General features: G+C 53.6%; 7 protein-coding genes across 7 annotated transcripts; 2 read left to right on the forward strand and 5 right to left on the reverse strand.

Moving 5' to 3' along the window:
* Positions 1-1040: 1040 nt before the first annotated feature.
* Positions 1041-1367, reverse strand: A1O3_01026 (F-type H+-transporting ATPase subunit J; the record flags this gene model as incomplete). The annotated part of the gene is made up of 3 exons (XM_007731175.1): positions 1041-1105; positions 1192-1272; positions 1328-1367. The coding sequence occupies 3 exons, from the start codon at positions 1365-1367 to the stop codon at positions 1041-1043; spliced, it is 186 nt and encodes a 61-aa protein (XP_007729365.1).
* A 241-nt stretch (positions 1368-1608) lies between these two features.
* On the forward strand, positions 1609-2139 carry A1O3_01027 (uncharacterized protein; the record flags this gene model as incomplete). The annotated part of the gene is made up of 1 exon (XM_007731176.1): positions 1609-2139. The coding sequence occupies one exon, from the start codon at positions 1609-1611 to the stop codon at positions 2137-2139; it is 531 nt and encodes a 176-aa protein (XP_007729366.1).
* An 867-nt stretch (positions 2140-3006) lies between these two features.
* A1O3_01028 (uncharacterized protein) lies at positions 3007-4582 on the reverse strand (the record flags this gene model as incomplete). The annotated part of the gene is made up of 5 exons (XM_007731177.1): positions 3007-3803; positions 3852-4146; positions 4222-4269; positions 4322-4465; positions 4514-4582. 5 exons carry the CDS (start codon positions 4580-4582, stop codon positions 3007-3009), a joined length of 1353 nt encoding a protein of 450 aa, XP_007729367.1.
* A 421-nt stretch (positions 4583-5003) lies between these two features.
* Positions 5004-6318, reverse strand: A1O3_01029 (uncharacterized protein; the record flags this gene model as incomplete). The annotated part of the gene is made up of 4 exons (XM_007731178.1): positions 5004-5743; positions 5795-6089; positions 6140-6187; positions 6238-6318. The coding sequence occupies 4 exons, from the start codon at positions 6316-6318 to the stop codon at positions 5004-5006; spliced, it is 1164 nt and encodes a 387-aa protein (XP_007729368.1).
* A 1543-nt stretch (positions 6319-7861) lies between these two features.
* Positions 7862-8777, forward strand: A1O3_01031 (3-oxoacyl-[acyl-carrier protein] reductase; the record flags this gene model as incomplete). The annotated part of the gene is made up of 2 exons (XM_007731179.1): positions 7862-7895; positions 8050-8777. The coding sequence occupies 2 exons, from the start codon at positions 7862-7864 to the stop codon at positions 8775-8777; spliced, it is 762 nt and encodes a 253-aa protein (XP_007729369.1).
* Positions 8778-9009: 232 nt separating this feature from the next.
* On the reverse strand, positions 9010-10197 carry A1O3_01032 (uncharacterized protein; the record flags this gene model as incomplete). The annotated part of the gene is made up of 2 exons (XM_007731180.1): positions 9010-9222; positions 9373-10197. The coding sequence occupies 2 exons, from the start codon at positions 10195-10197 to the stop codon at positions 9010-9012; spliced, it is 1038 nt and encodes a 345-aa protein (XP_007729370.1).
* A 719-nt stretch (positions 10198-10916) lies between these two features.
* Positions 10917-13679, reverse strand: A1O3_01033 (uncharacterized protein; the record flags this gene model as incomplete). Its single annotated transcript, XM_007731181.1, has 4 exons — positions 10917-11350; positions 11406-13350; positions 13399-13452; positions 13503-13679. 4 exons carry the CDS (start codon positions 13677-13679, stop codon positions 10917-10919), a joined length of 2610 nt encoding a protein of 869 aa, XP_007729371.1.
* Between the last annotated feature and the right edge of the window lie 329 nt (positions 13680-14008).

Below are 14008 nucleotides of genomic sequence, written 5' to 3' on the forward strand. Positions count from 1 at the left end.
TTGATTCGCGATCACGGCGTCTGGGGTGTCGAGTAGATCAGGTAGAGGTAACGACGACTTTGATTTCAGGCTTGAAGACCATCCATCTCGACACTTGCCAAAAAGTAGTACCGCCCCAGATCGGTCCCGCTTTGGGATGAGAATGATGCTGCTCTAGCCTTACCGCCGAGGTTCCTACCACTTGGCAGGGGGCGGGTGCATCTGCGAGCAAAAGCAGCGTAAAGTGCTTTGTAGTGCTCGTTCCGCCATTATAAACTTTACAGGAGGTATGAATACAGCGTTGGCGTCCGGGGCACAGTATAGAGTACAGGACGTATGATCTCTTTGCCAGTGAAAATCCCTCTGTGTGGTGCTATATGCAAGACTTTTGTGTAGGGGTTATACCACGAACATGTGCTCTGAAGGGGCTATAGAGCACTTGTACTTGCTTCACCTTTAGCAGATTACACCTCCATTATACCTAGTGATTTCCTTTGTCCTGGCGGAGTTGGTGTCACATAAACCGCCATTAGTTCCAGGGCGCCCACCCTTAGGTAAGGAGCAGGCAAGTAGGTCTTCAGCATTCCGCAAATCTTCATTGAGGAAGACACCGGCATATAGACGACTACATTTCCATGCCTCATTGGTGAGAAATCAGATCAGTGAAGAGAACAGCTGGTAGCTTCGTCCGGCTGAACTGCAAGGAGAGGAAGATGCGGGTAGGCTTGCGAGAGCAGATTTTTGTGAACGGGATGGAGGTTGCGTGCTATATCCATACATTGTTGGCGACCTCGCACCCGAAAATAAATCCGGCCGAAGCACCCGCCGCTCTCTTTGCACTCTCCATCATTAGACGAAGGCTCTTTTCCGGTACCAGAACAGATTGACGGTTTCACTCAAGAACAATGAACATGATCGGTGCACAACTCTGGCTTTTCGCACTTGATTCCATTTCCACCAATGTCTATGCTTGTGAAGTATGTACACTCGGCTCAAGCAGAGCTCAGCGTGGCTCGCTGCAGGATTCCTTCCATTTCTGGCGACCGTGTTTTGCTCGTACTTTAGTGCGCGGGTTTTGAGTCGGGCTTTGCGTTGGGATTTCGGGGGTCATTCTTGTATTCGTCCGCTGTTCACCGCATTGTCAGTGGACTTGCCGAGAGGTACAGCATTCGGTATGGATTGGCGGAAGCCACTCCTGCACGCGCTACTTACAGGCAATCATGGCATTGGCACCGGCGTTGATCGCGTACACGACGATGAGACCAGCGGCGAAGAAAGGCACCAAAGGCTCGGCTGCGCCAGGGTTAGCTATGTGCTCCGGATAGGGCGAAATCCAGGTTGGACTGACCAATCTTGCCAGGAAACTTCTTGGGAATGAAACCAGGCATTTTGATGGGTGTGTAGCTGCGAGAACTGTGGTTGCGTGAGAGCTTTGTCGTCAAGGTGAAGCTCCGGATGTTCTTGAAGCTTTGATTTCCTTAGACCGAATTGGGGGTTATCTTGGCATATTTGGTCTGTTTGATCGGGCGGCCACTTCATGGCGCGTCTGGTCATTTGTTTATCGATACCACCGCCGATGAAGATGAACATTGTCGGTGTCGACGCCTGAACCTGCGGCTGACTCCCAAGATGGCATCTCTGGGTCATGCCGTCTCGTCGCTACGGTCTTCCCTCTCATTGCTAGATTCAAGCATCTCTATTCTTGACGAAGGGGTATCCGACTTCCCTCGCTTATGCAAGGTCCTCCAAACCCAGCAACATTTCGAGTTGCTTCCCGAGCCCATGCTGCGAGAGGCGCAGCAATCTCTTGTTGATGAGATTGTCCCGGCAATCAATCAGTTGTTGTCCGTTGCAGAGAATCATGTCAACCAACTGGCGAGGAGAGAAGAAAGCTTAAAAGCGCGTTCTGAATTGTTGGAAGGGCGCCTGAACACCAATCGAAGGAATTCAAGCTTTGGTGGAGGTGGAGGTGGAGGAGGTACTTCTTTCCAGAACACAAAGTCAATGCAGCATGCTGGAGTCCCTGATTCCAAGATATTGGAGATGAAACGCCTTCAGCAGAAGAAAGAAAGATTGCAGTATGCGATTGAACGACTGGAACTACAGAGCAAGCAAAGAGCAAGGGAGCTGAGAAAGAGTATGGCTATTGTGAGGGAGTGACCCGAGACAATAGCGCAGCCACTGCAATGGCAACCAGGTCCATTAGACCTCAGTTGAAACCCTCGGCCCGTGAAGCTCTCGAACGTCATAACCCGGAAAGGAAGCATGGCACTGTTGATGCATGGACAACTGCATGTAGGGAAGCTTTTGCCCCATGTGCCCAACTGGGTCTACCACTCTGGATCTGCCTAGACGTGCGAATTTCCCGAAGCCTTGGACAGTGTTCTGCAACCGCTCAAAGACATTGTCGCACTAAAACTGGGCGACAAACCAGTCTACACCGCCTAGTATGGACGAGATGGTGTTGAACGAGTCAGGCACGAGCAAAAGGAGAAATGTTTTAAACCAGCTTTTTTTTGCTATAACAAATCGGTTGGCCAGTATGACTTGACCTGTTCATCCTTGAATGCAGGACTCATCTGCTACTGCAGCGATGCATGGGAAGCAATGCGCAAGAGATGATGGTGGAAGACCACTCATCCAGGGGTTGGTGGCTGGGACTCTGATTCCAACCATGTCAACAAACTTTGGGAAGGGATACAACGCAAAGGGGGTATTCAAAGGTCGCATGAAACACAAGGGAGACCCGACACCCGGTGCCGGAAACAACGGATCAGGTTCGTTAGGCGATGGTGGTACGAAGGTTCAGCTTCGGTCAGTGCAGGGATGTCACAACCTCCGGATGACCTATCGTGAGTGATCAGATTCCAGTGATGCGCTAGAGGGTCGAACTGGCTGGCATTGATAAAACCTGGATTTTGGCGTGGGAGAGAAACTGTCGCTCAATCAGTGGCAGGTGGAGGCGTAATCTGTCCGTATAGTCATTTCGTTGGCTTCATAATAGAGTGGGTCTTGTTGTTGCGCTTCCTAGCCCGGCATCAAGACTCTCTTTCTTTCCCCCTTCTCAGGGTTGTATTGGTAGACCTCCCGGCAATCGATGTTGTGCATTTCAGGAAGAAATTTACACAAAGAGATATCGCAAGAGGCTCCCCGAGGACACATATGGCCGAGGCAACAGGCAGGGTCCTGGCAGAACGGATTCCGGCAGCTGGATGTTCTGGCCTTGTGTCTGAATGTATCGAGTTGTCGCTGAGTGAGATGCTGGCTGTGATCCCATTCGCATTTATCGCCAAACGGGCAATGACCCTTCAGATAGTAGTTGTTGCAAAGCCGAGTGTTTTTGCTGTACAGCTCCTTCATATATTCTTTGTCGATGTTGAGTGGCACATCCAACCTCTGGCCGTACTGGTTCTGGTAGATATATGATGGCGGAGTGAAGACGCTTGTCGGTGGTTGCTGTGGTTGCTGACCAAGTTGCGGCTTAGGAGGCGTGATGACTGCAGATTTGGCTTGCGGGGTTGGCCGTTCTCTCATGGATGTGAGGACGTCGGTAGCAGGTCTCTTGGATCCGACGAGCGGCACGCCGTTGGGTATGGTCTGGATCTTCACTGTCCTGAAAATTCCCCTAAAGGCTGTCTGGCGGAAACCTTGAGCAACTTTTCTCAGGTCATAAGGAAAAGGTGGACCCTCGAGTAGTGTGATGCGGTCGTTGATGGAATTTGGAAGCGAGAGCGGACTCAGAAAGCCGGCATAGCTGTTGTCGGCAGAGCCGCCGAACATGATATGCTGGCAATGGTGGTTTCGATAGTAGAGTTCGAAGTTTGCTTGGCCACTGTCAAATCAGCCCAACTTCACTTGTGATGCGGACACACCTTTCAGTTTGGAGTCCGCAGCTTCTTTGTGATGACCTGCATCAACGAAGTCGGAGAGAGGATGGCTCCTGTTGAAGCCGATCATGAACTGATCAAAGACGGCCTCATCAGGGATGATTTTGGCTGCTTTGTAGGTCCTGCCCAGCCCTTTCGAGTTTGCATAGATCCGCATTACGATTCGATCGTCAGCATGATATTTGGCATGTGTTTTGTAGTAGTCCAAGACGGCGGTGCGGAGATGTTTACCAGCATCTTCGCCGCCTTCCAGACCTCTCGAGACGAATTCGTCAAGAAACTACAAGTGTCAGCAACCACTGGCCATTCCGATCTTGCCAGGCGATTTCATCGAGTCTGGCATCACCCGCCTTACCGGCATTCCGTCCCCGTCTATCAGGACAAGTACGAATCTATCGCAATCCTGCGAGGGGTCAGCCGGCGAAATGGACGGGAGCAACGCCTCGTTGGGTCACCATGGATGTCTGCATGTGAGACTTCTCTGACTCAGCCTGAACCATCCTCTGGTAATAGGTCCGAGCGGTATCCTGAGCCATACCCAGCTCGCCTTGGGCGGCATCGCGTTCCTGTGCAAGTCGTTCAACCTGTGCCACTAGCTCCTAAGGGGAAGGTCAGTATTGGTTGACAGCGATCGGTAGGTGTCTGACATCGAGAAGAGCATTCTTAACCGCATCGCCTCGCTTCAATTCCTCCACACGCGTCTTGAGAGACGCCATCTTGGAATGAGTGGCCAGTCGTAGGGGAAAGTTGTGGGTGTAGCAAGAGGTCAAAGAAGAAGTGATGGCGTGAAGCGTGTCTGCTTTCTTGGATGGATATATTAATAGCACTGTTTGGCAAGGGAAACACGCCAAGCAATACCCGGTCTTGGCGTGTTTGTGGCACTACTACCACTAAGGTACCACTACTCCGTAGTAGTACTAGCAGTCACTGTCACGACGCAGTGCCATTTCGATTTCCCTTTAATCTCAACGTCGACCAGGATTGGTCCTCTCATTGTGCTCCTATGCTGGCATTGTTCCAACGGTTCTGTATCAATGGGCCGTTCCCATTCTCCCCCATCCAGATCTCTCCGCAATAAGGCGGAAGGCCAGAACATCGACCCATTTGGCACTGCCGATTGTCAAGATCAGTCTCGGCTCAGACAGTTATAAACCCAGTTATCTTGACATCAACGTTATGCATTTCCTCGCTGAACCAGCAGTTCGACCCTCTTCGATCACAGTGTGAACCCTGCATGCACCGGTGGCCTGACACGCAATCCGGATCTTCACAATAGAGAGTCTGGCAGGGACTCAACCGTGCGATGAAACGAAGAGCATCGAGTTGAGCTGGAGCCAGCTTACCTTCATGGCTGTGGAGGCATGGACTGTAATTGCACCGTGTCAGGAAGTGGCGGTTGCAAAGCTTCCTCGGCTTCAGGCTGGTCACGATGGCTCTTTCCGCTTTGACGGCCTGGTCAACTCTTTGACCCTGGCTGTTCTGGAATATCTTCTTTTTCTCTGCCCGCTCCAGGCTACTGCCAGCTACTGATGCCGTGGGAGAGACCGACACCAGCTCAGCTCGAGGCTGGTTCGACTGTTTAACGGTGGACGCGTAACTCGGTGGTGGTGAGTTCTTGACCCCGGTTTCGTCTCGAGATACTCTTCTTGCCTCGATCTTAGTCTCGCGGAACAGATTTGGGAGACAAGTTCGCTCGAACTTGCTGGCCAGACTTTCCATCTTGCTAGCGTAGGGGATCGATTCAACCAGAATCACTCTTGAACATATCTGATCGGTCAGGCTATACTGCCTCAGGAAGACAGCATAGCTATTGTCGCCTGACCCTGCAAACATGATATGTTTGCAATGCGTATTGTTATAGAATAACTCCATTTCCTCTGCACTGGTTAGCCATGTTCATGTTTGGCACGAAGACTTGGTGCAATCACCTTTGACCTTATTGTCGGCTGCCTCTTTGTCGTCCCCTGCGTCTATGAAATGGCATAGTGCATGCTGTTTGTTGAAGCCTTGCAAGAATTGGCGGAGCACCACGGGATCGGGGAGTATCCTCGCTTCTTGATAAATCTTGCTCAGACCGGCAATGTTGGCAAACACATGGATGACGATCTTAGTGTCGAGATGAAAGCCAGTTTTGGTTTTGAAATATTCATAAACGGCCTTTCTCAAATCGCGGGCAGCATCATGGCCTCCCACAGAGCCTCGACGCACATAATCATCCGAAAACTGCCAATGTCTGAGTGTCCCGGGCATACTTAGATGGTCAGCAACCTCACCATGGTAATGTCGCCGTCAACCAGGACGAGCACAAAAGGATCACAATTCTGTGGGTGTCAGAAGAGTTCCCCTTCCCTCGAGCACAATGTGTTCCTACCATCGACTTTTGGAGGCCGTCCACTTGTTGCCACGCGTTGTTCAAGTCCTCAATCTGCTTTTGGCATGTATACTGCGACATTTCGAGCTCCCTTTGGACCTTCTGCTTGTCGTCATTCGACTCCTTTAGACGGTGCATAAGCTCCTGGCCAGTTCATCAGCAATCCTAGGCCTGCTTTGCATGAGGCTCGGTTGGGTTACTTTGATGAAGTTGGTCTTCTCCTCATCCTGCCTGCAGATGGCTTGCCAGGTCTGTTCAATGTCGTCCATAACGGGAGCCATGACACTATGCATTGAACAGCGTCGATGTTTGAAGAGGAGAGGAACGGTCATGAATATAACCTGCGATGAACGCGTCCCTCCCGACCAAAAGCACCTTCGAACGGCCCAGCCAGAATCCGCCTCGTTTAACGCCCAATTGCCAATGGCCACGGCGACACTTTCCAAATAGCCTCTGCAATGCAGTACAAAATGTACGGCTGCCCAAACAATGAGACCCTTCCCTGTCGACCTTTCCTGTACGAGTCTTTCGAGTGGTCTGTCTGCCCAGCCTCAAAGACAGCAGGGCGACAGCGCGAGCGTGAATTGGCCCCAAGGCTCATAGCAAGGCAGCACAGGACCCTGAGCCCTTAGCCTCACCGGTTGCTTAGCGGTCCAACAGCAAGAACTCGCCGCGCCTCCCATTGGCCATTCTCGCCAATGGTCTGCTAGCACATGTAAATGTACTTCCTCTCCCGTCTCCGTCGGGCTGAAATCAGAAAGACCGTGCAGCCCCAACGAAAAAAAGAACAGGTCACTGCAGAACAGACTGACTCGTGGAAAACTTGAAGCCAACAGAACCAACTTGGTTGGTGGCTTCTGTTTGACGCGGTGCTGCCTTACGACCACTCATCTTCCCTCCCCTATATTCATGCTAACCTCACCTTGCTCACATTCCATCCTTGCACATTAGCCGGGCGAAGCTACCAGCTGTTCTCTTTTTCTTCACTGATTTTGATTTCTCACCGTTGAGGCATATTCCAGGAAGTCACCAAGTATATAGTGGCTTAAAAACATTTAGGTAAACCACCGAAAAAAAGAAAAAAAGTAAGGATATATCGGATCGGAGAAACAATCACCCAGCGCGGGACTCGAACCCGCAACCTCCAGATTTCAGTATTTCGTAGCGTACGAACATAGAAGTCTGGCCTATAGAAAGGGTTAACTTGATTCAATCAAGTAGACTTCGTGTGAACTTACGCGCTACCATTGCGCCAGCCGGGCAAAGTGTTGGCCATTGTCAGACATTGGCTAACGCATGATTTTCAAGCAATTTTTGGCTGATTTGCTAAATATTGGTGAAATTTTCGAACTCACCAGAGGGCAGGTGAAGCGAGGCGATCGATGACTAAGCTTTATTTGCCAATCCATATCATCCCCACCACCCCTGGTAATAGGCCTGTGGTGGTGGCGGCACACTTCCTAGTCACAACCAGGTCAGTGTAAAGGGCGGGCACTTCAGTGATTAAAGCACCCATGGCATATACAGTGTCCGGGAACTCGTCCTAGTAATCCGTACTTCGTGCTTGATACTACTGTACTACTGCACATTTGTCGAGTCGGTGAGAGAGAGGGAGGTCTTGGAAATGAAGCTTCAGGACCAGATTGTTCTCGTCACAGGTAAGTAAGTCACCGTGCTGCGTCTCAGCTGAGGTCCCCCTGTGTCGGCATGATTCTGTCTACCAACACCAGCCCTATTGGAATGCGGCCCTCCCCCAGCTACAGAGTCCAATATGAACATCGGCCCAGACTCACGCGTCGATACATACTTCAGGTTCCTCCAGGGGTCTCGGATTGGCGATTGCGCGAGCGTTTCGCGGCGAAGGGGCACAAGTTGTGCTGAACTATTTCCAATCCGAGCCTGAGAAGATATCCGGCCTTGCCAAGGAGCTCGAGGCGTTCCCCTTCCGCGCCGATGTCACCAACCGCGACGAGGTCGAAGCACTGTTCGCGGCAGCCGAAGCGCACTTCCACAGACCGATCACTACGGTGGTGAACAATGCCATCGTCGGTGGATTTGCGTTCAACGGCGACGCCCGGCCCAAAGTGGCCGAGTTGACGTGGTCGGACTTTGATTCGCAATTGCAGGGGTTTCTTCGGGCGACGCTGAACACGACGCAGGCTGCTCTGGCGGGGTTCGAGAAGGCGCGGTTCGGCCGGATCATCAACATCGGGTCCAACTTGTTCCAGAACCCTGTGGTGCCATACCACGACTACACGGCGGCCAAGGGCGCCTTGTTGGCGTTCACGAGGACGTGTGCGGCAGATCTCGGTCCCAAAGGCATCACCGTCAACCTGGTCGCGGGAGGACTGCTGGATGGCACGGATGCCAGCGCAAGCACTCCCGCGGCAGTGTTTGACCAGATCAAGGCCGTCACGCCGCTGAGGAAGGTCACCACCCCCGACGACCTCGCCGGTGCTGTACTGTTCTTCGCCAGTCCGTGGGCCGGCGGAGTCACGGGCCAGCAACTGGTGGTGGATGGTGGGCTGGTCATGAACTGAGCCAGCATGGCCTGTACCTGTACGTACTAGTTAGTCCTCGAGCAGTGCTGAGGGGGTAAGTCTCCTTTCAGAGCTTGCTCTCATGGCTTTGCTCGCCTCCCTGTGCAACTCGAGGCTGTCATGTACATGGCATGACATGTTGAAGGGCCGCTGCACGGCGTGGAGGGTGTACAGAGTCTTGGAGGGTATTGCACGGCGTGGACGGTGTACAGGATCTCTCTCAGGTCACAGGTCACAAGTTCGGTGTCGGCGACCGGATCTCGACGATTGCCTTGCCCCATACCTTCCTCGCAGCGAGGTCGTCCATTGCCCCCGGCACGCTCTCGAGGCCCAGATACGTTTTATAGACGATGGGTCTGACGCGCCCGGTCTCGAGCAAGTCGTTCAGCCCCTTCCACACCGCTTCATTCTCCTCTGGATTCTGCCGGCCCGTCTCGCCGTATCTCTGCGACCAGGTAACGTTAGCCCATCATCATCAACATCATCATCATCATTCAGCCCCAGCAGTAACAGCTTAGCTAGCCGCTATGGACGCTTCAGCCCAGCAATAGCAGCTTAGCCATAGACACACGGGTGCGTGTATAGAGTGACTCACATAACCCAACAACCTAGCGCCCTTGAGCAGGACGCGGTTCATAGCCAGCGTCTCCATGTTGCCGCCTCGGCCAGCGAAGCCCGCGACGACGATGCAGCCGCCGAATGTCAGACAGCGAAGACTCTTCTCGACGAGCCCGACCGTGTCGTAGACGACATGGACGCCCGTCCTGCCCGTGATATCCCACACCTGTTTCTCCCAGCCGTCGAGATCGTAGCGCACGACGGCCAGCACGCCCAACTGGCGCACCACCTGGGCTTTCTCGTCGCTGCCGACGGTGGCGATGACGTTGGCGCCCAGCGCATGGGCAATCTGCACGGCGACGACGCCGAGCCCGCCAGCCGCGGCGTGCACCAGCACCGTCTGCCCGGCCTGGAGCTGCGCCACGCGCACCAGCGCCCCGTAACTCACGGGTGCGGTGGCGGCCCCTAGGCCCGCCGCATCGTGCAATGTCCACCCCGTCGGCAGTCTCTGCAGCGCGGACGCCGGCACCGCGATCTGCTCCGCGAACCCGCCGACGCTGGCGCCCCAGACCTTGTCGCCGGGCTTGAAGTTGAAGCCCGACTTTGACGTGGACGCTGACTTGAGCGGCGCGGAGACCACCACCCCGGCGAATTCTAGTCCCAGCACGAACGGCGGCTTGACGAGCCCGATGTGGTTGTTCTGATGCCGTCCGCGCGCGTACAGCAGGTCGACGTGGTTGAGCGCGCTGTGGCTGATCTTGACTACCACCTCGTGGTCTGCGTCCGGCCGTGGCGGAGGAATCTCTCTGACGCCGAGTTCCGAGAACGAGTCGACGAACTTTGTGATCTGGATGGCTTTCATGTTGAATAGGAATAGGAATAGGCCCCCTCTGGGGTTCTGGGTTCTGGGTTCTGCGTTCTGGGTTCTCGCTTCTGGCTTCTGGTTCTTCTATGTGGTCGAGATACTGTTTCTGTTTTGGTGCATGATATAATTACTGGTTCTGGTGCTGGTATCCGGACTCGACTGGGACGGCAGTTGTTCGGCAATGATCAAGGGACGAAGACAGGAAGACAGGAATTCCTGCTCAGACACCACGTCTTGTCAAGACAAAGAGAGATTGCCAGGCTTAGATTCACTTCTTTACATAATAGCTGGTCATTGTTGGGTATGTGTGCCCTCGAGGGTCAGGCGGTCGTGGGCTTAAGGCCTTTATGTATAATTAGACCTGTTTAGCCTGTCAAGAGGGTCAAGCAGATGTTAGCCGAGGTCCGATTCCGAAGCCTTGCCTTAGCGTGTTCATCAAGGACTACGAGGACGGCAAGGTTAATGTCGTGTTTATCCCATTACTGATCGACCTTGGAGATATCAGTTGAATAGACGTGGGCATATCGAGACCATCATTTATGCCCCCGCAATGAGTACTTCATTTGCATTTCCCTCTCATCCTCGTTACCCGTCCCCGCATCTCAACGCCATGCTAAAGACCTATAGGTACATACCCTCATGCCGGTAGCCTCGAACCGACCATTCGTGCCCGGTGAGTGAACTCTGGTCCAGATCAACACAGTCAGACTGAGATCTCACTCATCGTCGTCGAAGATCTGATACGTGTTGTTCAGAATCGTCTCCACGACCTTGGCTTGCCAACCAGCGTCCGCGATATCTGGGCCACCTCCGCCGCCATGTTGACCCATCAGAGTTGGCGCAAACACAATTGCCAGGTTACTGATGGTCATCTTGTTCCTGTCACTGTGCTGAGCGACCCGGTATAAGTGTAGCGTCACCGCCCGTAAGGTGGCGTAGTTAGGATCAGGTAGAGAATTCACCAAGGCGTGGATCGAATCCCGTCGTACAACGTCGTCCTCCAACCTGGCTGCTTCGATGAACGCCGGATACTGCGCCGCTGTGAGCAGCGGGTCGGGCAGGTCCCGCAGGAAGTGCTTGAGTAGAGTAGTGACAGAAGCAATGTCATTGTAAAAGACTGCAGGATTGCGGAAATCCACTGCTTCGGCATCTAAAGGCTGTGTCAATACCACTTACGATCATATCCCAGACGTTGGGCTTCTTACCATGATCAAACTGCTGTCTCAACTCCATGATGTGATGGGCGGACCCAGAAGTCCTGTAGACACCCTCCACATCGAGACCATATAAATCAACGGCTTGAATGCATTGGCGTACGATTGCAGGCACAGCCAGGCCCTCTCGTTGGAACAAGTCGTCCAACGACACTCCAAAAACAGGCTTCACGGGAGGCCCAGCTCTCTGGCCGGATGGCCCTCTTGATGTAAAGGAGCTGACACTGCCACTAGGTCTAGGATGTTGCGGGTGAGGAACTCCATCTGGGGGTCCCTGCAATGGTCGTGATGACGTGCCATTGCTGGCAATTCCGAAACCGGGCCCTTGCGAGGGTAGGGTTTGTTGCGGGCTAGGCTCGCTGCCATATGATTGAGATCTCTCCCCTTGCACACGCGCACCAGGCTCTTGCTCTAACTCTGCTGGAAGCGGCACAGTGACCTGCGAGAATACTGTGCTCGGTTGTCCTCGTGATGGACCGTTGCTGCCCAGCTCGCCCGGCTGATCAAGCGACGATCCTCGCGGTGGCCGGTACGCCATTCGATCATTAGGCGTTGGAGATGCAAAGGATGCTGGAGATCGTTGATCGAATGAACTTGTCGCCGGAGGGCCTTGACCATACTGCGGACCCGGGCCGCTCACCGGATCTTGGGGTCCGAGGGAGGTGCTAGGAGAACGAAGACTGTTGAGGTGTGAGCTGGCTGGTGGACCTGCATTGCTGCTAAGCTGGGCCGGAGCAGCACGATAATGGTCATCAGCAGCTCCCGTACTGACAACTCCAGAAGTCTGGCCTCCAAATCGATCAGTCCCCAACGTGCCAATCTGCGGTAGTTGAGGTGCTCCAGAAGGGGGCGGACTTGGTCCTTGAGATGGAGTAGGACCATAGTTCGCCTGTTGGATTGGTTGCTGCGGTCGAGGCAGTCCGTAACCAGACGCGGGTCCTTGCCCTCCCGTAGGATACTGCGGTTGCGAGCTTGGCCCTGGATATCCATCGCCTTGCAAAGCTGTGACACCAGACACTTGCCGACCATGCTGATGAGGCTGAGGCCCGTGAACTAGCGCATATGGATCCGACGGTGCTTGACTATACGCCGGATTCAGTTGCTGCTGTTTCGGCGACAAGGCGGGATGCTTTTCGTATCTGATCTCGCGTGGTCTCGTGCCCGCCTTGGTGCTAAAGCTCAAGACATATTCGACGAGATCTCTCTCGTTATTGACGCTCGAGGCTACTTCTCGAAGGCTTTTGGTGGGTGTAGCAGAGACCGGCGATTGTCCCTTGAGCGGTGTGACGGAAAGTCCGTAACCCAGAATCAGCTTCTCGGTCAAACCGGCAAACCTCTGCATCTGCACGCTCAGGCCGGCATCGATTTCCTTGATGAGCTCCTGCAAAGCGTTCACCGTCTGCGGTCTGAACGTAGTCAAAAGCTCCTGTTGAATGGTTTGAGCAGCCTGAACTTTGGAGGCGTAATCACCATCGGCCGCTTCCAGTTTGCGGTGTAGGTCTTCCTCTTGCTGGACGGCCGATTTGGTTCCTTTCAGGCCGAACCTGCCTGGTTGCTTCTCGCCGGTTCTCGCCCGGTCGTAATGCTCTGCTAATGAATTGTACTTTGATTTTGCCTTGTCCATGGCCGCCTCGGCGTCCTGGTATCGCTTTTCTGCATTCAGTCCAGTTTGCTTCCAGTGTTTCCGGCCTCTTTCTGTGTTTGCTGCCAGCTCGTAGAGTTCCTCCGACATTGCGTAGAGGGTACTGGCGTATTGGATGCCATGATCGGCCATACGATCGTGGATTCTGTTAAGTTCTTCATAGTTTGCTGCGAAAGAGCCTTGTCGGTTTTCAGGCCGTCGTATCTGGTCGTTGGTAGTCCGACTCAGCCTTTTCAATCCTTGCGCGTGCTTCTCTTCGAGGACGGATCGCTCTTTAAGGAATGCGGCAAAGTCCTGCGCTCAGTTAATAGATGAACAGCGTAGGCCTTCAATTCAACGCACCCTTGTAGAACTTATGCTTTGTTTCAGTCTGCCGAGCAGCGTAGTCATTCCAATCTGGAGACCTAGTTAATCTCATGGCGCACGCTGACAGAGTCGCGGCTTACATCTGATGACAGAACATGTTGGAGGCGCTCCCTGTCCGTGGAGTCAAAGGCCTCATTTGGGCCGCCGGCTAGAGGGGGGACAGGAGGTAGAGGGAGCTCATTTTCTCGAGGGGTCTTTGGCGTCCTGGGGTCGGAGAGACCGTCGACCGGAGAGGTTGGTTCGGCGGCGGTGGCCATGGGAGGCCTCTGGCGTCTACAGTAGGTGCAGTTCGGAGGGTGGTCGATGCGGCGGGGGAGGTTATTCAAGAGGTCTGCAAAACCAGACTGGGTATACAGAATCAATGGAGTGCAACAAGGTGGCGTCGAGGTGTCGCAAGATCTAACAAAGCTGCAATGGGAGTTTGGCTGTCGCCGGCATGTCAATTCAGTTGATCTGCATTCTCAAATTCCTTGTTTCTGCCGGTTCCCGCCACGCCGCGCGCCTGAAGCTTCTCCTCGATTAGAGAAACCTAGGCTGCCATACACTATCGTCCTCTAGATATGATTTGTCTTGACTTCTGGGTTCC

The sequence above is a fragment of the Capronia epimyces genome (assembly GCF_000585565.1).
Source record: "Capronia epimyces CBS 606.96 chromosome Unknown aczIQ-supercont1.1, whole genome shotgun sequence".
Lineage (NCBI taxonomy): Eukaryota > Fungi > Ascomycota > Eurotiomycetes > Chaetothyriales > Herpotrichiellaceae > Capronia > Capronia epimyces.